We start from the raw sequence: 25,044 nt of genomic DNA on the forward strand, positions 1-25,044 counted from the left end.
ATTTTAACCCAAGAGACAATTCTCAGCAGCTCTAAGAATCAGCCCTACGCGGTCCGCAGATTTGCGCTCCGGTCCGGGGGCGGAACCCCAGGAAACCCCGCCTCCCAAGCCCAATCCCCGCTCTCCGCCTGCGGACAGGAAGCAGCTGCTGGCCTAGGAGCCCGGGAACCAGCCGCAGCGCGCATGCGCGCGCCCCTGGGGCACCTGGGGGAGGGGGAGGGGCGGGAGGAAGGGGTGCGGCTCCGCCTGCTGGTTGGGCGCTCGCCGGTCACGTGGCAAGGAAGGAGGCGGAGGTACCGGGCTCGAGGGGAGGGAGGTAGAGAAGAGGGAAGGAGCGAGGGAAGGAAAGCGGGGAAGGGAGGAAGGAAACGAACGAGGGGGAGGGAGGTCCCTGTTTTGGAGGTGCTGGGAGCTTTGCCGGCCCCTGAAGTGGGGCGAGAGGGAGGTGCTTCGCCGTTTCTCCTGCCAGGGGAGGTCCCGGCTCCCCGTGGAGGCTCCGGACCAAGCCTCTTCAGCTTCTCCCTCCGGATCGATGTGCTGCTGTTAACCCGTGAGGAGGAGGCGGTGGCAGCGGCAGCGGAAGATGGTGTTTCTGAGAGTGTTAATTCTGCTCCTCTCCTGGGCAGCGGGACTGGGAGGTGAGGCACGACCCCGAGAGCCGGGGGCGCGGTGAGCACGGCAGACCGCGCAGCGGCAGCGGCGGCCGGGCCGAGCGGAGCCCAGTCGCTCCGTGTGGCTGGCGCGTCAGTCAGCCCGGCCGGCCGGCGGCGCCACTCGGGCGCGCAGCGCTCCCCGCTCCCTATTGTCCCCCGCGCCGTGACCGCGTTCCCTTCCGTGGCGGGCCGAGGAGGCTCCGAGCCTTCGGCGAGGCCTTTCCCGCCCCCTGCCGCCCCAGCAGCAGGGGAGCCTGGGGTCGCCTGCCTGAGAAGCAAAGTCGAGATCCGGGTCGCCAGGCGAGAGCCGGTGGTGCTCAGGCCGGCAGCACCATCCCTCCAGCCTGCTCGACGGGCGCCGGGGCGGGCAACTGCCGCGGGGCCGCCGGTCTTTGCCATCCTGGTCCCGCGCTCACCCTCCTCACCCTTCCGCCCCCAGCTCTTGCCCGGTGGCGAATTCCGGAGTCCGCTTAGTCGCGGAGAACCGCCGCGCAGGCTCGTAGGAAGTTGCGATTGTATTGTTCTTTACCGGGCGCGGCGATCCAGACCGACCCGGTTCTGCAGAGGGGCCGCCCGTGGAGGGGTAACAGTGGTCTCCTTCTCGTCTGAGCCGGGCGCCTACCGCTCTCCAGAGTGCCCCGCCTCTGTCCGGGTATTCGAAGAGAGATAGCGGGAGGGTGTGTTTATGTTCAGTGCAAACATTTTGTTGCCCAGGGGAAAGGTTTTGGTGGGGAGAAAGATAAGCCGTTTTCGGGATGTTCACTGATCTGTAGGTTGGATTGCGTCTTTTAGAGGGACCGTCCCTCGGTGACCCAACTTGAAGAGTTTTCTTAAACTCTCAGGTGGAGTAGACATAACAGTGTAATTAGTGGATTGTCAAAACAGTGGCAACCCTCCACCCCCCACGTTGGCGTTAAGTGTGCTAAAAGCGTATAATTTCTTGATTACTCCAGTTTTGAAGACGATTTTCATTTCCAGTGTATCCCAGGACCAACTGCATCATTTTGTTGTTGTGTAAAGTGCTTTATTTTAGGTTAACTTTTTGACTTCCTCCATAGTATACTTAAAGACCTTAAAATATGTTTAAGAGAATTGGATTGGAAGTTTTTCCGGAGTGCTTTGGATTAATATAGACAAATTTGATAATTTAGAAAATATCTGAATATTTCATGTAGTGGATTGTTTTCGTTCTTTTCTTTGTAACTTTGACTGCAGAGCCAAGCATATTTTTGTCCTGTCTTCTACTTCGTCTGAGGATGATACTTTGTAGGTAGACTTCTATTGTAGTTTGTAGTGTTCATTTTCTAATGAAACAGATTAGGAGCTTCTAGTAGATGTTTAGTTTGAAATATCTGTGCTGGATACCCTCTATAAGGGCCTTTGTTTTTACATTTGTATTTAAGTTCTAAATGTGACTTACAAGAAATTTCTGTTTTCACTTTTTGTTAGACACCGGTTTCTATGAGGTAGTAAAAAGTAAGGCGTCCACGTGAGGCAGTTTAAACTCCTGATGAGTAGTCTATAAAATGTCCTTTGATTTTCAAGAGTGAAACAGTAAGAATAGAAACTGGTGTATTCTGATGGTCGAAGAAAAAGTATAAATTGACAGCATAATCTGTGTGGGCTAAGGCCCTTTTTAAACGAAAATTTTCTAAATTCAGAACTCTGGAGTCATTTATAAAGTACCATTTCACATTAAACATTGGTTAAAAGGCTACTTACTTTTTGATGTTTGTTTTAAGCAGAACTTTTTCAAAAAGACACTAAGAAATCTTTTATTTTAAAATTAGCATCAAGATTGTAGCTTTTGGGTGTATGGATATATTTGTAATTTAATTGTAATATATAATATTTTAATTACAAATCTGAGCTTTTATGGTCAAGTTTGTAAGAAGTTTTTATGAGGATGATAGAATACATTCAGATTCTCTTATGAGAGACTGAATATGTGTAGATTAGAAGAAGCTGTCGTGGAAATATGGATTTAACTTTAAAGTATAAATCATTTTTAGGTACTTAATTATCCTTTTTAGTCGCTTTCCCCTATCCGATTTGTCAGTCACTGTTTTGCATTAGTTTTTTCTTGCTCTTAGTGTGTTGGTGGGAAGCTGGAAAAGAGAATGTGTTTAGAATCATAAAACTAAACTTTCCTAAAGTTGTCCATTTCTTGCACATGTCCCAGCCTATGCTGTATTTGTAGGAAGATACCATAAATTTTCTAGAGTTTAATGTCTATTTAGACATGACTCAAATATATACATAAAAATACTTTATTTTATGCAACCACATTATAAATTTATTAGAACTTCTGATTAAGTATAGCCCAAAGAATTTTTATGTATGTGTGAATTATACGTTTTAACACAAATATGTTGGTGAGTTGATGTTTTTTCTTTCTCCTCTTTAAAAAAATTAATTGGTGTGTTTGAGAGGTCCACAGGGATTTCAGCTGTAGCAGTAAATTCAATCCCATGTTTTGGTTTAATGAAATCATACTTTAAATGAACTTTAGAATATGACACTTTTTTTTGATGGAGGCACGGCTCGTGGGGATCTAAGTTCCCCGATGACCAGGGATCCAACTGGGGCCCTTGGCAGTGAGAGTGCGGAGTCTTAACCACTGGACTTACAGGGAATTCCGACATGTTTTTTATATTAAAAAAATCTGGTGTAAATGCTTCGCTTTGTAGCATGCATTATAAAGAAATAAGTTTTCTGGAAGTTTGGCCAAAAGTATTAAAAGTATCAAAGTTTAAGCTTAAACTATTTCACTTTTACCAGCAAGTAAGGGCCTATGATGAAATTAATAAAGGGGACAGACTTCTTGTCTTCATCTTTTTTAAAATAAATTTATTTATTTTTGACTGCGTTGGGTCTTCGTTGCTGCGTGTGGGCTTTCTCTAGTTGTGGCGAGCGGGGGCTGCTCTTCATTGCGGAGCGCAGGCTTCTCCTTGCGGTGGCTTCTCTTGTTGCTGAGCACGGGCTCTAGGCGCACGGGCTTCAGTAGTTGCAGCACGTGGGCTCAGTAGTTGTGGCTAGTGGGCTCTAGAGCGCAGGCTCAGTATTTGTGGTACACGGGCTTAGTTGCTCCACAGCATGTGGGATCTTCCTGGAATAGGGCTCGAACCCATGTCCTCTACATTGGTAGGCGGATTCTTAACCACTGCGCCACCAGGGAAGTCCTGTCTTTTATCTTTAAGGAGCTCTGACTCTTCATCTTTTCAACCTGAGATTGATAATCCAGTTAGCTGTATCATCTTGAGAAGGCCCATTTCAAGCCATCCCCTACATTAGCAGTATCTTTTCTGTGTGTGTACAGGACCTCTCTGAGTAGCAGGGTTTGAGAGAACTGGGCACGGCAAGCACCTCTGTCTTTTCTGATCTCCGTTTTATAACTTGTTTAAGATCTTCAAGGGTGTTTATTATCTAATATTTTAAAAATTATCTTACGGACTTGTAGGATGGAGCAGGGAGAGTAAAGGGACATTTCTGTGATGTCTGCTGTGTATCTGATATTGTTAGAAGTTTCGCTTTTCAACATGTATGAGGGAGTGGTGATATTTTACATTTGAAGAAACAGGCTTGAAGAAATAATTTTTCTGGCATCATCCACCTGCTAAGTGGTGAATTAGATATTCAGACCCAAGCCAGTTTGACCTCAAAGCCTAGGCATTTTACCCATTGCCCCCTCATACCTTTTTTAAAATAATTAATTAATTAATTATTGCCTGCGTTGGGTCTTTGTTGCTGCACACGGGCTTTCTCTAGTTGCAGATGGCGGGGGCTATTCTTCGTTGTGGTGTGCAGACTTCTCATTGAGATGGCTTCTCTTGTTGGGGAGCATGGGCTCTAGGTGCGCTGGCTTCAGTAGTTGTGGCACACAGCCTCAGTAGTTGTGGCACACAGGCTCAGTAGTTGTGGTGCACGGGCTTAGTTGCTCCGTAGCATGTGGGTTCTTCCCGGACCAGGGCTCAAACCCGTGTCCCCTGTATTGGCAGGCGAATTCTTAACCACTGTGCCACCAGGGAAACCCCTGTGTCCCTTTTAAATGGGCTGAATTTAATCTTAAATGATGGAAGTTTAGTATAAGAACAGCTTACAGTTTTGGGCTAAACTTGCTTTAGCTGTCAAATTTTGTACTTGGAAAAGGGAGCAATACTAAGGATAAATGGAAAAACTGGAATAATCCTGCCAGTTAGATTCCTATGAGGGCAGTAACACTGCTGTCTAGCAGTGTGAAGGCTTTGCCTTAGGACTGCTGGGGTGGGAACAGTCCTGTCCTAGCTAGGTTGCAGGAAATAGCAGTACTGAGAATAGTTCTCAGGGGGTGTAGACTCTCTTTGATGTTGGGTGAATTCATTCTGAAGCTACTACAATTCCAATTAAACAATGTGAGAACATGTACAGTTAGAACATTGCTGTTTAGTCACCAGTGTTTATTGTATGTCTATGGCTCGTAGGAGTCATGACGGCACAGTCTCGAGTGAGAAGAGAAGAAAAAACATTGAGTTTGTCAGAGTAGACAGAAATGCCAAGATATAAAAATAGAGTTCCAATTATGTATTGTAGCTGCAGTGAAATGAGGATTTATTAAGCTGGAGGGACATCAGCCAGTTGGGGAGAGCTTTTTGAGATAGAAGAGAATGGCTTATAGTGTAGTAAGATGCATGTAGGCTTACTTGCCTGGAATGGAGAGTCCATGGCAGGAAATAAGGAGAAATGCTAACTGGGCCATAATGACTGGGACTCTCATTATTCATATAATAGGCCATGATAACTATGAAGAAGAGTATTGTGGAATTTTGGTTGGCTGAGCAGTTGGGATATGTGATACAATAAGGAATAAATTAGCTGCTTGATGAACTGGGTGATTGAGTCCTGGGTTAGGGTAGTGATTGTAGAAACAAATACGGGTACAACAAGAAATCATATGGAAGAAAAACTAGTAAAACTTGGCAAATGTTTAATGTGAAGGTATCACAATTTATTGAGGGCTTACTCTGTGTTGAGTTTGGATCTTAGAGGCTGTTGCATTGGAGAGAGTGTAGTTTTATAAAGCTTTGAGGACCTCAGCCTTTGAAGTTGAAAGTGTCTAAGATCTTGAATCTAGATTGAAGGTTATAGGTTGGGATGTGTGTCAGAGTTGAATTTTATCCTACTTGCAAACTAATACTTTTGTTGGGCATTGGTTAAAACTTTGCACAGTCCTTCAATAATCTGTGGTTAGTCACTTGGGAAGCACTGTTCCTGACAGTTGGGAGATAGAAGTTTGGTGAATTTGAGGTGGAGGGGAGAAGTTAAAGGTACATTAACGAGTATATTTTTACCTTACAAGTATATATTTACTGTCCTTCAGTTGGAATTAGGCTCTTCAGTTCAAGAATATGCTTGAGGGCTTCCCTGGTGGCGCAATGGTTGAGAGTCCGCCTGCCGATGCAGGGGACGCGGGTTCGTGCCCCGGTCCGGGAAGATCCCACATGCTGCAGAGTGGCTGGTCCCGTGAGCCATGGCCGCTGAGCCTGCGCGTCTGGAGCTTGTGCTCCGCAACGGGAGAGGCCACAACAGTGAGAAAAGAATATGCTTGATACTGTTGATTATATATGAATTGTGAAATTCCTATTTCAGACACAAATTGGGGAAAAGAATGTGACTTCTGCGTTTGAGGCAAATGTACATATATGATTTGTGGAGCAGAATTTCCTTTCGTTTATTTTTGTTTGCATTAATGATTGCAAGGGATATATATGTACACATATTTTTTGAACAACTTTGAACTTTGGATTTAATTTTCAAAAGAATATGGATAGAATCCTATACTTATGAATTGGGCAGAATATTAATTTGCTTCTTTTTTCCTAAGAATTAAGTGGGATAAGTTTGTAAAATGCTGAAGAGATTATAAAGTGCTGTGCAAATATTGTTAAAAATATGTTGTTTCCAGGCCTAATTTCATTTGGAATCTGTTAGTTACAAAATATAGATAAATAAATGTATTTTTAAAAGTTGAAATACTAGAACATCATTATCAAACATTAGCAACTAGAATTTGAGAAATCCATAATTCCTTCTTGAACACACACAGTTCTATCACTTTTTAATATTAATCATTCAGTCTTTTAAAATGCCTGTTATTATGAATTTACATCATAGTATTTATGTGGTTTTGTAGCTTTTAAAAAATTAATGTGTAGTTAAAATGTATACACAAGCAGACACTGAAATATTTATAAGTAGTCTGGAGATAGTTTTGGTTGTCACAACTTGAGGGATGCTTACTAGCGTCTAGTGGGTAGAAGCCAGAGACTCTGTGAAACATCTTTTACAATGCATAGGGCAGCCCCCACACAGCAAAGAATTATCGGGCCAAGATGTCTCTAGGGCTGAGGCTGAGAAACTCTGCTCTAGCAGGAATTTGCTGTCTTTGTCCTCTTCATCTTTTTTATTGTTTTTGTTATTTCTGATAGCTTACTGTCTTGATTATTCAAGTCACATAAACTCCCCATATTCTTATCCTGTTGAAGCCTTCCTCCTCCAGTGTTCTGTGCACTACAGTTAGGAAAAAATTTTTTTTCCAGCATTGCCCATTCTTCATCTTTGAGTTTGCATTTGGGAAGAAAATCTGATTCTCTTAATTTATAATAGTGATTGAATGACTGATAGCCCATGAGGATTATCTAAAAACCAAAGCAAACCAGTTTCTTGTTAACCCAGAAGAGTCATGGATTAGCAGGATTTTAGTTTCTGTGGAAAGATACTTTGAGGCACTTAACCAGTAGCTTACTCTGCAAATCTCTCTTCAGAATTAGTTCTATTCAACTTCAACTTTTCACAATTTATTTTCTTCAAAATTTTAACTCATAAGTACTCAAAAACTTTCATGTCTTTTTCATAACTCCATCCCTCCCTCCCCTTATTGTCATTGGTAGCACCTTTGGCAGAATTGTTTTATTTACACATCAGATTTCCTGGAAGGAGGTGGAGGCAGATGGTTTGGGGTACAATATGGGAGAAGGGTGGGGTGCTGAGAGTAGGTTTAGGATAAAATGCAAAGTGTGGGGTAAATATATATCAACATTGCAGTGGTGGCTGGAGCCATTTTGTGTGTGTGTGTGTGTGTATGTGTATATGTGTGTGTGTATGTGTGGTGGGCTGAAAGTCAAAGTCCCTTCTCTGTACTTACGTTTGCATTTACTTGAAATGGTGTAAAGGCATTTCAAATCAGCATAGAAATCTAAATTATGTACCTATTCCACTTTTGGATTTTTAAGTTGTATTTCATAAGTAGTTGAAGTTTAATACAATTGGTAGGTTTTCACTATCGATGTTTTATGTCCTTTGTGATAGATTTAGTTTAAAATTTATAGTTTATAATTTCACTTTGAGCCAGCTAACTTTACTATTTTTAATTCTTAGAGACGAGCATATCTGAAAAAGTGGGTATGTTGGAATATGCTTATAATTGTAGACATACTCTCCTATTTTGAGCTTTCATTTGTAACTCTTAGGTGTAGATATTTGTAGAAAATGATTTGACTGGTTTCTAGTGAAGAAATAGATACTGTGGCTTAAGTTTGAAGTCACAATTTAGAAGTAACTTTTCCAAGACTGCAGTAAAGGCACTTAAGTATATTGCTGAAATATAGGACACTATAGTTCCTGGAAGTCTACCTTTGTCATACAAGAGAACAGCTTTGTTAATGGTATTTAGTGCTTCAAGATCAGAGTGAATACATATCAAATATAAGAAGCATTGGTCAACCCAGTGTGATGCCTCAGACACAGTTGATGACTCAAGTTCCTTAGGAAGGAAATACACTTTAAAGTTGTGGAAAAATGCTCTTGGTTCCTAATTTTAAAATTACACAAGTGAAAAGTCTGTAGAAAACAACTTGATTACAAGTAATTTTTCTGACGAATGGAAGTGTGCCAGCCTTAGCTTATTCTTACACATCCTCTCATTTATTGTAATTGAGTTTTTCTGTAAATAGGGAGATATGTAATGTCAAAAGATTTTTGCAGATTTCTTTCCCCCATCCTTAAGACTGTACTGTCAACTTTCTTTGATATTAATAGGAAAACAAATTTATTTCTTACATAATATTGCTCTCCCACAAAAAGGTGTTATCCACCATCAGTAAGATATACTCTGTTTTTCCCCCCGATGTTAATGAAATTTTCATTCTGCGTTTTTTTGCCCTTTTTTTTTTTTTTTTTTTTTTGTGGGCCGCGAGCCTCTCACTGCTGTGGCCTCTCCTGTTGCGGAGCACAGGCTCCGGACGCGCAGGCTCAGCGGCCATGGCTCACGGGCCCAGCCGCTCCGCGGCATGTGGGATCTTCCTGTGTCCCCTGCATCGGCAGGCGGACTCTCAACCACTGCGCCACCAGGGAAGCCCGAGGAAGGAAGCTTTTGTTTGCAAGCATTCCTGAGAAGTAAGATGCTGCCTACCCATGGAATATGGGAAATAATCATAATGGTTAGAATTTATGGTATACTTACTATATTCCAGGTATGATTCTTAAAGTATAATGAGGTTGTTAGATTCTGCCTTTGTACGAAGATTGGGTCATTTTGCCATCAGAGCATAATTTAGGCTCTTTGTACTTATAGTATTTGAGCCATTTGACTTTTCGTCAGTCAGGTTCTTTGAAAGGTTTTTTGTTTTTCTTCGTTTTTTTTTCACATTAGAAAGTTTACAGTTAAGACGGGAGAAGCATCTTAGAGAACATTTTATGCATAATACCATTTCAGTTTTGTCACAGATAAATTTATACATGTATTCTTTTTGTGTGTGTGTGTGTGTGGTACACGGGCCTCTCACTGTTGTGGCCTCTCCCGTTTCGGAGCACAGGCTCCGGACGCGCAGGCTCAGCGGCCATGGCTCACGGGCCTAGCCGCTCCTCGGCATGTGGGATCTTCCCGGACTGGGGCACGAACCTGAGTCCCCTGCATCGGCAGGCAGACTCTCAACCACTGCGCCACCAGGGAAGCCCCCTATACATGTATTCATTTTTTAAAAGCTTGAGGACAGATACTAAATCTCTTCATGGTGAGATATAGGTTATATCTTTTACAAAAGTATCTATTACAAAACTTTTGTGATACGGAAAAAGAAAAAAACATTTTTTAAAGTTGGATTACCTTTAGTAAATACAATTATCCTGGTGACTTTGAAAACAGTCACAGGAAATAAAATACTGTTCTCAAATTGTGGAAAGGGAGAGAGCGCCTTAAGATCTCCAGTGGCAAGGAGACCGAGTTGTTTTTTCTACTTAGAACCTGCTGGCCATTTTTCTGCCATTCTTGTATTGTAGGTGATTTTTTTTTTTTTTTGGTGTTGCTTTACTTTTTTAGTTTTTTTTTTTTTGAAAATTAATTATATGTTTTCTCCATCTTATAGGTCCAGTCCAATTATTCTTCTACCAATTTTACACATAGGCATTTGCTTGATATACTGTTTAATTTTTCCTAACTTTTTATCTTAAAAATGTATGTATTTTCTGAAAAGTTGGAAGTATATATAGTCCAGTTAACATTTATATACCTTTAACCTAAGTTTATTAGTGGTTATCTTTCACCACGTTTGCTTTATCGCTCTTAATATGTATTCTCTTTTTTTGTTCTGAACCCCTAAAGTAAGTTGATACCCTTAAAATCTTAAGTATGCATCTCGTAAGGTTAAGGACATTGTCCTTACATGACCAAGAAGATTCTTTTTTATTTTTTAATTGTTCAAATTTCCCACGGAGCTTGTAGGTACTAAGTACCATATGAGTTTATTATATGTTTTGTGAAGGCCAGATTTATGGCAACTACAACTAAGGACTAGAAAGTAAAACACTGTTGGTATGCTTTTATGTATAGGTAAAAAAGAGTAATAGTAGAGAAAGGAGACATTGACAGAATAACTACACAGCAGGATGGAGCTATTTTATGTAGGAACAATGGCACAATAACATAATAGCCTAGAGGTTATGACCTCATTATGACCTCTTAGGTTAAAGATGTTAATAAGGGTGAGCCTGGCTCAAGAAGATGTTAAAGTAGAGGGGAAAAAAAATCAGTAATGGTTCAAAAGGAAAGATATTAGGCACATAGATAAACCCCAATTATCTAGAAATTTTGCTCAGTGGAACCTGTCATTTTCCTTTGATGTCAGATTAATAACATCTTACTGTACTCTAGGTTAAATGTACTTTATTTTCATCATTGTCTAGTAACAGATCTGTTTCTCCATTGTTAAGGACTTTACATGAGAAAGTCTTCAGTGAGTATTCTATTCTTTATCAGAAGGGAGAAAAGAAGTTAAAGATTGCCGTCCAAAGGGAGAAAAGGAGTTAAAAGATTGCGGTCCATTGAGTCCTTCCTGTTACCTTCCCTGTCATTCATGTTGCCCTGCTTGGGTAATGTATCAGTGATAAAAGAAGCTCCAGTTCTGTATTCAGGGGCAGCCACAGAACATTAGTTTTTTTGCATTGTTTGTTGTTGTTTTGTTTTTTACTCCTAGACTTGTAGGCTATGATTCCTTTTGTACAGATCTATTTCATCTAAATAAAGGATTTAAATTAGAGGAAGAAAATAGTAGTCTGTTATGGGCCACAAATCACATGTTAATTTAAATGGCAACAGACCTTTGGAAGAAGTTGTTTCTGTGCTGGTACTTACTTATTAGTTGTGTTAAATAACCCCTAATATGATGATGACCTCTATATTTGTATCTCCAGCCCAGGACTCTCTCTTGAATTCTAGACTCCTGTTTCCCAGCTACATCTCCAGCTAGATGTCTGGTGGGCATCTGAAACTTAACATGTCCAAAACCAAACCTCTGATTCCTCTTACCCCAGTCTTTTTTCCTGTAGTCTTTCCCATCTCAGTAAATGGGAGGTCCATTCTTAAGTTGCTTAGGCAGAATACTTTTGAGTTATCCTTGATTCCTCTTTTCACTTACACCCTGCATGCAAATCCTGTCAGCTTCTCCTTTAGAGTATATGCAAATTTTGACAACTTCTCATTAGCTCCACCGCTACAGCATCCATCTCACTTTAATTACCGTAAAACCTGCTAACTCTTCTCCCTGTTCTCTTGTTCTCCCAGTCTCTTCTCAACATAGCAGTCGATGTGATTGTGTTCAAAAGCTGCTTTGGTCAAAACCGTCCACTGGTACATTGTATACTTTAAAATGGTTAAAATGGTGAGGTTTATGTTCTGTGAATTGTACCTCAACAAAAAAGTAATAGCAAAATAAATTAAAAAACCCATTCAGTGGCTTAATATTTTAAGTAAAATCCGATGTCCTTATAGTGGCTTCTAAGGCCCTACCTGAGGTACATGTATGCTTATTTTCCCTACCTCCTGCCCCCAGTCCATCCCCACTGTTCATTTCTGCTCCAGCCACGCAGAGCTCTTTAAAAATTGCCAGGCTTGCTCCTGTCTCAGGGATTTTGCACTTGCTGATCCTTTTACATGGAACAGTTTTCCCCTTAGATTGCTGTATTATCTACCCTCTTTCTTTTTTTTTTTTTTTTTTTTTTTTTTTTTTTGTGGTACGCGGGCCTCTCACTGTTGTGGCCTCTCCCGTTGCGGAGCACAGGCTCCGGACGCGCAGGCCCAGCGGCCATGGCTCATGGGCCCAGCCGCTCCGCGGCATGTGGGATCTTCCCGGACCGGGACACGAACCAGCGTCCCCTGCATCGGCAGGCGGACTCTCAACCACTGCGCCACCAGGGAAGCCCTCTTTCTTTTTTAAGTTAAAAAAAAAATTACATGGTGGTGAAATACATGTAACATTTACCAGCTTAACCATTTTTAGCTGTGTGGTTCAGTAGTATTTAAGTACACTCACATTGTTGTACTTTGCTCTCTTTCTGAGTCTTTACTGAAATATTATGAAGTCTCCTGATTACCTCATATAAATACATACATATAATACAAACCCCTTCCTTGGCATTCTCTATCCAGTCACCCCGTGATAACACTCTTATAGCCATCCGAAGTTGTTTACTTGTTCACAGGGAACTCTATTCAATATCCTGTGATAACCCATAATGGAAAAGAATATGAAAAAATATATACGTATAACTGAGTCACTTTGCTGTACAGAGAAATTAACACACCATTGTAAATCAAATATCCTTCAATAAAATAAAATAAATTGATTATGCACCCCCAAAAATGAAGTTATTTACTTGTTTGTCTTACTGTCTGCCTTCCTTCTCTAGAATAAAGTTTTCTAAGGTCAGTAATTTTGTTTTGTTAGCTGCTATATTCCCAGCATCCAAAACAATGCCCATATAGTATATAGTGCATATAGTAAGTGCCCATTGTATGTGCTGAGTGAATAGATGAATGATCACTGAACTAGATAATTTCACTTTTTATGAATTACATAAGAATTCCAATTTTCTAAGAGTATGTCTGGAAAAAAAGCCTTCAAAGCTTATAATTAATCTTATTTACTTTAATTGACTTTAAAATGGAATGAAAATACCATTTTTGTTAGTGTATTGGTTTTGCTCATTAGTTTTATATGCCCAGTTAATTAAAAGAATTAGGTAGGTTGAATGGGTTAAAATATTCTTTATAGAAACCAAATTGCTTTTTCTCAACTACTATGTGTTCCTGTTAAAAAATATTATTAAAGCACTTAGCACTTGTCATTCATTGCAAAAATTAGACTAAAAGGGGAAATGTAGAACGTCTTCATGGTTATCTGATTTTACTCAATAAAACTTGTAAACTTTGCTATATTCCTAAGATGAAACTTTAAAAAACCCATTTTCATTTTAGGGTAAATTTAGAATCACAGAATGTTTGAGCTAGAAGGAAGTTTTGGGAATTGCCCTGGTGGGGCAGTAGTTAAGAATCCGCCTGCCAGTGCAGGGGACACGGGTCCGAGCCCTGGTCTGGGAAGATCCCACGTGCTGTGGAGCAACTAAGCCTGTGTGCCACAACTACTGAGCCTGCGCTCTAGAGCCTGTGAGCCACAACTACCAAGTCCTCATGCTACAACTGGTGAAGCGCATGCTCCTAGAGCCCATGCTCTGCAACAAGAGAAGCTACCGCGATGAGAAGCCCGTGTACCACAATGCGGAATAACCCCTGCTTGCCACAACTAGAGGAAGACGGTGCACAGCAGCGAAGACCCAATGCAGCCATAAATAAATAAATAAATTTATAAATAAATAAATTTATAAAAAATAAAAGGAACTTTTGTAGTTTTGGGTGGGTCGCTTAACCTCTCTGTGCCTTATCCTAAGATTAATTGTACTTGCCCTGCAATGTTGTTATGAGGGTGAAATGAGAGAATACATTCATTAATTAATTTAACCATAATTTACTGAATTCTTACCTGTTATGTACTGTACACTATTCTAAGCCCCTTATATATATTAAGTAATTTAATCCATATAACAACACTGTTAGGTATAGATATATTGCTATTTCACTTATTTTACAGACAGGGAAAATGAGGCACAGAGAGGTAGGTAACTTGTCCAAGATCACTCAACTAGTAAGTGGCACAGTTGGGATTCTAACACGTGACTTATAAATAAAGATAATGCTTGGTAAACTGTTGAAACATAAAGTAAGATATGTTGACCATATACTTCCACGGTTATTGAAAAACTTCATTACGAAAAGGAATATAACATTTTTAACTGTTCAGAAAGTCATGCAAAATGGTGATGAAAGCTGCATAGGTAATTGCAGAGACAAATACCTGAAATGCACTCATAGCATCAATAGAAGATTTAAAAAAAACTTACCTAGCGAACAGATCTATAATAATTTTAATTTTAACAAGTAGCACTTTGCAAATACTAGACATATTAGAAATTCTGATGCTTCTTGGATGAGTATCATAGATCATATTTTCTGATGATTGATTTATGGCTTTCTTATCAGCAAGGTATAGGCTGCTTTCTTTATAAATTCATATGAAAAAGGAAATTTCCGTGAAACGTTGAGTGGATTCATTAATTCTTACAGCAAACATTTACTGAGCGCCTGTTTTCCTACTCTGTTTAGGTAATGAGGGTACATCATTGAACAAATCAAAGTCCTTGTTCTCATGGAACTTCTGGTGGTAGAGGGGTATGTCAATAAAAAATAATATGAAGAAAGGGCAGGATATTAGAATGAGTATGATTGGGACATAAGCTTTTAGATAGGGTGATCAGAGAAAGCTTCTGAAGAAATTTTGTAGATATCTGAATGAAGTGTGCCAACCCTGCTTTGGAGGAAGATGTTTCAGGCAGAGGGACGATAAAGAGACTAATGTGGCTGTAATACACAGAATAAAGGGAGAGTGGTAGAAGATAAGGTGAGACCCGTATGGAAGTGGAGTGGGGGAATGCAGCCCCTTATGAGGATCATCTTCAGCGTTAAAAGCCACGGTTATGACTTTTTTTTTGAGATTATAAATCATGATGAAGGCTGTGGAGGGGGAACAGCTAGTGAGGGGGGTGGGTGAGGGGTGGAACATTTTGAGCAGAAGAGTGACACAATGTAACTTTATTTGAACATTATAACTCTGCTGTGTGAAAAATAGACTGTCGGGGGTGGGGGGCAAGAGTGGAAGCTAAGAGGCCACTTATTTGCAATGGTTTTTGATTGTCTAGAACCTTTTGAACCTTGCTTTGTTTGGCACATTTTCAGCCTTATGAATTCCATCTCCTTAATTTAGATTCCCCAGCCTTTCAGTTGCAACTAGGACACAGGCATGTAAACTAGTCTTCTGAACTAGGCTCCTCTAATCAGAAGCATCACTGGAGACCTGGATTCTGAACTGAGCAGACATGTATGCTTGCTGAAGTTTTGCCAGCAGTGTGCATCTTTCAGACTGTTATGACAGATTTTTCCCTAGTTGTTTTAAGGTTGTGTTTCTGGTACAAAAGTGGGATTGGAGAGGCAGGACAGTGTTGGTGTTTTTCACAAGGTATTTTTGGGGTAATTATGGTGTGTACTGCTGCTGCTTGGGATACCTGGATAATCTTAAGGAAGATAAAATGGGGAGGGTTCCAGTATTATTGTCAAGTAGTAGAATATTACTTCAGGTAATAGACTATTGTATCAGAAGTATGGGAATTGATTAAGATCATAATGGAGAATGCTTTAGTGTTTATGGAAAAATCTGTAAGTTCTGGGTCAGGTTTCCTGTGTAGCCATTTGCATGTTGGGATCACTGGTTGTCATTTACTCTTTTATATCCCCCCAACTTTTACTACTTATGTCTATCCTATTAACAAAAATATACTTCTGAAAAATGAGTCATTATAGGATGCTTAATAGTTTCTTGGAGGTGAGTAGAATGTTGATTTTATTTATTTTCCTGAAGGGAGGACAAGCTGGACTATTTTGAATTGTCTTTGTTTTAGATTCTGGATTTTTTTTTTTTTGAAAAAGTGTATAACTTAGGGAAGAGTAAAAGAAAGGCCAAATACCCATATGCTTACCACTTTGACTCACCATTTTTCTTTAAAAAAATTTTAATTAGCTTTATTGAGGTATAATTTCCATACAATAAAATTCAGCAGTTAATTTTGAGCAAGGTATATAGTTGTTTAACCACCACCAACATAATAATAATAATAATAATATAGAACATTTACACTAACCAGTAAAGTTCCCTTGTGCTCTTTGTAGTCAATTCAGAATCCTGATTTCCCATTTGATTTCTTCTTTGACCCAAGGGCTATTTCGAAGTGTGTTAAGTTCTCAATATTTGGGAAATTTTCCAAGTATCTCCTATTGATTTAATTGCACTGTAGTCAGAAAACATACTCTCTGATTTCAGTCTTTTAAAATTTATGGAAACATGCTTTATGGCTTAGAATTAAGGTCTATCTTGGTGAATACTCCATGTGCCTGTGAAAAGAATATATACTCTATTGTTGGGTGGACTATTTTGTAAACGTTAATCAGGTCAAGTTGTTTGATAGTGTTCAGTCCTTATTTTTTGTCTACTTGTTCAGTGAGGAATGTTCATGATTTCCAACTATAATTTACAGATTTGTCTACTTTCAGCTCTGTCGGCATTTTTAATTTTTAAAAAATTGTATTCCTCGTTCTTTTTTTAAAAAAAATATTTATTTAGGCTGTGCCAGGTCTTAGTTGTGGCCCGCGGGATCTTCGTTGAGGCATGTGGGATCTCCAGCCGCAGCCTGCGGGATTTTTTTTTTCTTTTTTTTTCTTGGTTGCGGCATGCGAACTCTTAGTTGCGGCATGCATGCGGGATCTAGTTCCCCAACCAGGGATTGAACCTGGGCTCCCTGCACTGGGAGAGGGGAGTCCTACCCACTGGACCACCAGGGAAGTCCCCCATCAGCTCTTTCTTCACATACTTTAAGCTCTGTTACGTGATGCACATTTAGGATTGTTACGTTCTTTCGATGGGTTATGAAATGTCCTTTTTAAAAAAATGTATTTATTTTATTTATTTTTGGCTAAATTGGGTCTTCGTTGCTGCACACGGTCTTTCTCTAGTTGTGGAGAGTAGGGACTACTCCTTGTTGTGGTGCGCGGGCTTCTCACTGTGGTGGCTTCTCGTTGCGGAGCATGGGCTTTAGGTGTACGGGCTTCAGTAGTTGTGGCACGCAGGCTCAGTAGTTGTGGCTCACAGGCTCTAGAGTGCAGGCTCAGTAGTTGTGGCACATGGGCTTAGTTGCTCCGCGGCATGTGGGATCTTCCTGGACCAGGGCTCGAACCCATGTCCCCTGCACCGGCAGGCGGATTCTTAACCACTGCGCCATCAGGGAAGCCCCTGAAATGTCTTTTTTTAATCCCTCTTTTTTTTTTTTTCCTTTGGTTTGTTTGTTTTAAAGCTTACTTTAATAATACTGTAGGCACTCCAGCTTTCTTGGATTAGGGTTTGGATGGTATAACTTCTCCCTTTTTTTTTTTCGCGGTACACAGGCCTCTCACTGTTGTGGCTCGCCCGTTGCGGAGCACAGGCTCCAGACGCACAGGCTCAGTGGCCATGGCTCACAGGCCCAGCCGCTCCGTGGCATGTGGGATCTTCCCGGACCGGGGCACGAACCCGTGTCCCCTGCATCGGCAGGCAGACTCTCAACCACTGCACCACCAGGGAAGCCCCCTATTCTTTTTACTTTAACTCATCTTTATTTTTGTTGAAGTATCTTTTAGACAGCATGTATTAACATTTTCTTTCTTGAAAAATAAGAAAATGATTTTCATTTAATTATGTTTAAATCATTAACTTTTAATGTAATTATTGATAAGATCGAGTTTAAAACTACCATCTTACTGTTTGTTTTCTGTTAGTTCTATCTGTTCATAGTCCTTTTTACTCCTCTTTTTCTATATTCTTTGGGATTAATTTGCTTTAAAAAATGATTTCATTTTATCTCTGATATTGGCTTATGTGATATACCTGCTTAGTATATATTTTTAGAGGTTGTTCCTAGGGTGTACAGCATACACCTGTAACTTAAAAATGTATACCTTTAAATAAAATACCACTTCATTTATAGTGTACTTTCATTTCTCCTCTCCTCCATTGTGCTGTATTATCATACATTTTAATTCCATGTGTGTCATAAATGCCATAGTACATTGTGTTTCTTGAACACAATCACTTAATTTTGAAAGAGATTAAAGAATGAGAGAAGGGCTTCCCTGGTGGCGCAGTGGTTGAGAGTCTGCCTGCCGATGCAGGGGACACGGGTTCGTGCCCTGGTCCGGGAAGATCCCACATGCCGCGGAGCGGCTAGGCCCGTGAGCCATGGCCGCTGAGCCTTGAGAGAAGAAATCTTTTTTATTTTTTCATTATAGTCATTGTTCCTGTGTCAACACAGGTTTGTGTCAGCACAGGTTTCCAGCTGGTATATTCCTTCTGCCTGAAAAACTTCCTTTAACATTTCTTGTAATGCAGGTCTACTGGTGATAATTGTCAGCTTTGATGTCTGAAAAAGGGTTCATTTTACCTTTTTTTTAGTTCATCTTCATTTATGAAAGATATTTTTATTGGGTATGGAATCTTAGGTTGACAGGGTTTTTTTTGTAGTACTTTAAACATGTTGCTGAATTATCTTCTGTCTTATGTAGTTATGCTGTCATTTATACCTTTGTTGCTCTGTATGTAATGTGTCTTTTTCTGTAGCTCCTTTGGTCCTAACCCACCAGCTGATTTTAAGGGTTTTTTTGTCCCTAGTTTTCAGCTGTTAGCCCATGATAACTTTTAATTTCTTTGTATGTTAATTCCATCATCTCTATAGTCTCTGTTTCTAATATCTGATTTTTTTCTCCAGTAATATGAGAAAAAGACATTTTTCTGATTCTTTACATGCATGGTAATTTTTGATTGGATGCAGATCATTCTTGATTTTTACTTTTTTGTGTGTGTTTGATTTTTGTCTTGCCTTTAAACACTGTCAGATATTTTTTGGTGTACAATTAAACTACTTGGAATCAGTTGAGTCCTTTGGAAGATGGCCTTTAAGCTTTGTTAGAGTGGGTCCCAAACAGCCTTTAGTCTATGGCTAATTTTGCCCCGTAAATAAGGTGATGTATTCCTGAGGGCTCTACCCAATGCTCCATATATTACAGGTCTTTCTTCTCTGGATGGTGGGAATATGAACACTTCCCAGCCCTTTCAATATAAACTTCTAAGATTGTTCTGCTTACTCTTTTTGTGGTTTATTTTTTTGGCCTGGGATAGTTGATTCTCTCACATGATCAGATATGAATCTGCCAAACATGTAAGGGGACCCTTCTTTAGATCTCTGAGCTCCTTTTCTGTTAGCTTCCTTTTCTTTGGCACTCTGATCCACAAATTCTAAATGCCTCCCAGAACTCAGATACATGGCTCCTCAATTCAGCAAGACCAGCAGGCTCTGTTTGGGTTCCTCTACCCTGCATATTGACCTGAAACTGCCTCTGGGTAGTTAAGTTGGGCCAATTGTAGATCTTATCTCATTTGTTTATCCTCCAATGTATTTTGTCAAGTTTTCTGAATGTTTGTGGTGGTAGGTTAAATTTAGTTCCTCTTACTCCATTATAGTCAGAAGTGGAAACTGATAGCAGTTGTGTCCTTTTTCTTTTTTGTCCCACTCTGAATCACCTCAGTGAAAATTATGCGTGTCATTTTACTCTTAAGTACTTCAAAGTACATCTCCCCAAATTCAGATTATTCTCCTACTATATTACCACAGTGTTGTTGTATTGAAGAAAATTAACAAGAATTCCTTAATATCATCTAAGACTGATTGATTCCAGTTTGTCCCGTATTGTTTCTAAGTGTTTTTTGTTTCCCTTCTCAGTTGGGTTTTTTTCTCTTTTGCTTTTTTTTTTTTTTTCATTATTTTTGCTCTGGTATGTTTCGACATGTTCATGGTGGTATGGTTCTTCTTTGTTCTGTCATTTTTTTTCTGTGATAGAATTTGTGTTTTATCTACTTTTGTGCAGTCAGGACTCATGACCACATACAACCTTTTTGAGAATTCCAGGGCTCTGTTCTCTTGAGATTTTTTTAAAAAGTGAATTGTATGGCTTATGAGGGTTAGGGGCAGCATCTGAGTTCAGTGTGCTATGCTTTGACACTTTCTCATTAGAGTATTCTGTTTATTTCCTTGGCTGCTTCTTTGAAAGATTATACCATTAGGTTATACCCAGTGTTGTTTTAGTACACTGGTTCTCTTGAAAACAAGAAAAAGAAATCCTCTGATTTGTAGCCATTTCTAATTTCAGTAGCATGAGTACTCTACCCATGGCTGATTTTAAGCTACCAACATGTCACTGAACACAGTTGAGAAGAGAATTGGCACTCATGAGTCCGTATCAGCTAGCCCTAACACACACTAGTTATATCCATTTCTTACTTGGTTTTAGTTCTTGAGGATTTTTTTTTAATGTGGGAGGGTGGGCTGCTTTTTATAGTTGTTTTTTCCCATGGTTTTCCCATTGTTTCATTAAGTATTGGAGGGAGAAACTGCATAATACAGTTTCATTTAATACATTTTTTTTTTTGGCCGCACCACGTGGATTGTGGGATCTTAGCTTCCCGACCAGGGAGTGAACCCAGGCCTGAGCAGTTAAAGTGCTGAGTCCTAACCACTGGACCACCAGGGAATTCCCTCATTTAATACATTTTCTTCAATAATTTTTAAAGTATTACTGTGACCATATCATAAATACTGATATTTAGGCACAGTTAACAAAGAAACATAGGTCTTTTGTAGAAGCTGATACTGAAGTGGACTTGTTAACTGTATGTCCCTGGGTAGCGTTTTTAACTTTCCCATTTAAACCCAGTGAATTATGTTTTATCTCAGTTATAAAGATTCTGAAAGTCATCACTCAGATCCTTTGTAAGTGAAGGTAAACATTATGTTGCTTCATAAAATTCCTTTGTGTGTGGCACAGAGAAGAGATGACTTTGTTTAATAACTCTCCCAGAAGTGTTACATCCATTCAGATAATTGAGCCGTTATCACATGTGCTTCACCAGAACAGCCATAGTTACTGTTTTAAGTTATCAGAAGTGGCAAAATGCTTTATCTGCATTGTGACTTAAAAAGTTGACTTTTTGGTGCCGAAAAAGGAGTGAAGTTCCTTAGTACAACTTCCCCATTCTTGATTTTTTCTTGATATTTTATCTTGTGTGAGGTATTTTTAAAAAGCCACATATAGACTCAAAGATATTTTTAAGGAATATGGAAGATGCATTGGTACAATATATAATTCCATTATTGAGTCCTGATTTTTAGAATTTCCATACTGGGAGGTTTTATTTTCTCTTATGCCTTGGGTTCACTATATTTTCTATGCTAGTTGTAAGATAGCTTTGGATTCTAGTTTCAGACTCCATTTCTGTCACCTCTCTTGAGAGCAGTGCATTCAAGAGTATGGTGAAGTGACTCAGTATTTTATTTTATTTTATTATTATTATTTTTTAGGAGTCAATTTTATTTTATTTATTTATTTTTTTATACAGCAGGTTCTTATTAGTCATCCATTTTATACACATCAGTGTATACATGTCAGTTCCAATCGCCCAATTCATCACACCACCATCCCCATCCCCTGCCACTTTCCCCGCTTGGTGTCCATATGTTTGCTCTCTACATCTGTGTCTCAATATCTGCCCTGCAAACCAGTTCATCTGTACCATTTTTCTAGGTTCCACATATATGTGTTAATATACGATATGTGTTTTTCTCTTTCTGACTTCACTCCTGTATGATAGTCTTCAGGTCCATCCACGTCTCTACAAATGACTCAATTTCGTTCCTTTATTATGGCTGAGTAATATTCCATTGTGTATATGTACCACATCTTCTTTATCCATTCATCTGTTGATGGGCATTTAGGTTGCTTCCATGACCTGGCTATTGTAAATAGTGCTGCAATGAACATTGGGGTGCATGTGTCTTTTTGAATTAATGGTTTTCTCTGGGTATATGCCCAGTAGTGGGATTGCTGGGTCATATGGTAATTCTATTTTTAGTTTTTTAAGGAACCTCCATACTGTTCTCCATAGTAGCTCTATCAATTTACATTCCCACCAGCGACTCAGTATTTTAAATTGAATGGTCTTTTCATGCTAGGCTTTGTGCTAAGCAGTTTACTTGCATTTAAGTTATTTACTTTTGTCTCTATTTTACAGACAAAAAAAAAAACCCTGAGATTTTAAAAAAATTTAATAATTACCCAGATCATGTAGTTATGGTGAGGAAATGTCAGAATTCAAACCTAGTTCTGTCTTTATTCCTGAATGTATGGCCTCAATTTGTGTATATAGGTCTCAAAGACAAGTGTGAGAGAAGGCAAAAAAGGAAGTGGAGGAAATGGAGGAGATGGTGATGACTATGAAAAATTTACTGAGCTTTCACTGTATGGTAGGCACTTTGCTGATTGCCACACATGGCTTAAATCATTTAATCATTGTAACAGCCTTAAAAAAGAGGTATTCTACTTCTCTGTGTTTTTCTTTCTTTTTTTTTTTTTGCGGTATGCGGGCCTCTCACTGTTGTGGCCTCTCCCGTTGCGGAGCACAGGCTCCGGACGCGCAGGCTCAGTGGCATGGCTCACGGGCCCAGATGCTCCGCAGCATGTGGGATCCTCCCGGACCGGGGCACGAACCCGTGTCCCCTGCATCGGCAGGCGGACTCTCAACCACTGCGCCACCAGGGATCCTTACTTCTCTCTGTTTTAAGGGTGGGAAAATGAAGTTGAGTTTTCCACTTGATCAGGGAAACAAGCTAATAAATGAAGGTAATGGGATTCAAACCCAGAGAATTTTTTTATTCTAATAAGAAAATGCTTGCCATAAAATTTACTATCTTAGCCATTTCTGGTGTACAGTTCAGTAGTATTAAGTATATTTACCTTGTTGTGCAGTCTCCAGAACTTAAACCCAGATGACTTCAGAGTTTGTATCCTTAACCATATAATGACAAGCAACTGACTGCATAAACAGAAAATTTAGTGATGGAACATTTAGGCTTTATGCAATACATTAGGCGAGAAGCAATGGTTTTTAGTACGCTGGTCACCAAGTGGTGAAGGACAAGATCCCCAAGAGAGGGGAAACAAATGAAGCGAGACCTATGATTGTTCTAGCTTTCTGCCTGGAACGAATTTCCATCTGCAATTCATTTGTGCTACAAGAGGGAACCTAGGTGGAGACGAACAAACTCTGAGTTGAGGTGGAATGGGACCAAAGCAGCTAGAGTTTGCAGACAACATCAGAATGAAGGGCGCTACATAGAGAGAGAATCCCTGAAATCTGCAGAGGCTTCCCCTGGAGTGTTTGGCAGAGTATTGATCAGTGTGTATACGTGAGGAAATTACCTGAGGCCAGTAAGAAACAGTGCCCTATGTTCACATAGTGCAGGAAATAGTACTTGTTCTTACCGGCCAGGTGGGAAAAACTCATGCCATGATTTGTGGAGCATTGCATAGAGTACTCGGATATGTCTTGCCCCAGTGGTAGGGAATAAAATTAGCCCTACACTGAACCCTGCTCCAGACCCATGTAACAAATCATAAAGGCAAGAGCCAAAAGGGTCAAACTTTCTAACTACCTTTACTTTGTCCTGTAACAAAGCCTAAGAATATTTATAAGAATATAAAAAATGTCCAGCCCCTACAAGGTGAAATTCACAGTGTCTGCCATCTATTCAGTGAAAGATTATGAGACATGCAATGAAGCAGGAAAGCACAATCTGTAATGAGAAGAATAAGCAGTCAATTGGAACCAATCCATAACTGTCATGGGCATTAGAATTAGCAGACAAGAACATTAAAAGAGTTATTACAACTGTATTTCATATGTTTAATAAGTTAAATAGAGACCTAAAAGGTATAAATAAAACAGACGGAAATCTAACTTCTGCAGATAAAAACTACAGTGTTTTCAATGGAAAGCACACCAGATGGCATTAACAACAGGTTAGACATTACAGAATATTATTGAACTAGAAGACAGCAGTAGAAACTATTCAAAATGAAACAGGGGAAAAAAAGAATTTTTGATAAATATGAAAAAACCCAACAGTGGGCTGTGGGAAGAATTTGAGTGACCTAATATACTTGTAACTGGAGTCCTTGGGTGGGTGGGGGTGGGGAGAGTGAAAAAAATTGAAGAAGTAAGAGTTGAAAAATTGTAAACCCACAGACCCAAGGAGTTTACTGAAACTAAAGCTCAGTAAATATGAAGAAACCAAAGCACATCAGAATCAAATTGCTCAAAACCAGTATTAAAAAGGAAAGTCTTAAAAGCACTAGGGAGGGAAAAGACACATTATATTCAGAGGAGCAATGGTAAGGATGACAGATTTCTTGTCAGAAGGAATATGGGTGAAAAGAGAGTGGAGCAAGGTTTTTAAAATATTTAAAGAAAAAATACGAACTTGGCGACCTGGAATTCTGTGCCAGTGAAAATATCTTCAAAAATGAAGACAAAAATAAAGACTTTGAGACATCCAATATCTGGAAGAGCTCTTCACCAGCAGAAGAAATTTTAGAGGAAGTTATCTAGGTAGAAGGAAAATGATACCAGATAGAAATATGGATCAACATGAAGGAATGAAGAACCCTGAAAATGAGAAATAGAGATTTTTTTCCTTGTTACCTAAATCTCTTTAAAAGATAATTGTCTGTTTAAACCAAAACAATAACAATATATTATGGGCTTTATAAGAGACAAGTAAGTAAAGTATATGATGACAATAGTCTAAAGACCAGGAGGAAAGAAGTGAAAGTATAGTAATGTCAGGTTCTTATACCTGAAGTGTTATAATATCATTTGAAGGTAGGCTAAGTTAAAGATGTATACTTATAAGCCCTAAAGCAACCACTAAAATAACCAAACAGAGAGTTTTGCTAATAAGCTAGTGAAGAGGTAAAAACAGAATCATAAAAAACTAATTA

The 25,044-nt window shown here is 39.5% G+C and overlaps 1 protein-coding gene across 1 annotated transcript in view; it reads left to right on the forward strand.

Moving 5' to 3' along the window:
• The first annotated feature begins 315 nt into the window (after positions 1-315).
• The window catches only part of ADAM10 (ADAM metallopeptidase domain 10), a 107,932-nt gene continuing 83,203 nt past the window's right edge, over positions 316-25,044 (forward strand). Inside the window, exon 1 of the mRNA XM_024761258.1 lies at positions 316-638. Within this exon, the coding sequence (XP_024617026.1) occupies positions 584-638 (55 nt within the window). The 5' untranslated portion in view covers positions 316-583. The remainder of the gene's footprint in view (positions 639-25,044) is intronic.

This window comes from Neophocaena asiaeorientalis, unplaced genomic scaffold (genome assembly GCF_003031525.2).
Source record: "Neophocaena asiaeorientalis asiaeorientalis breed wild unplaced genomic scaffold, Neophocaena_asiaeorientalis_V1.1 scaffold2, whole genome shotgun sequence".
Taxonomy (NCBI): domain Eukaryota; kingdom Metazoa; phylum Chordata; class Mammalia; order Artiodactyla; family Phocoenidae; genus Neophocaena; species Neophocaena asiaeorientalis.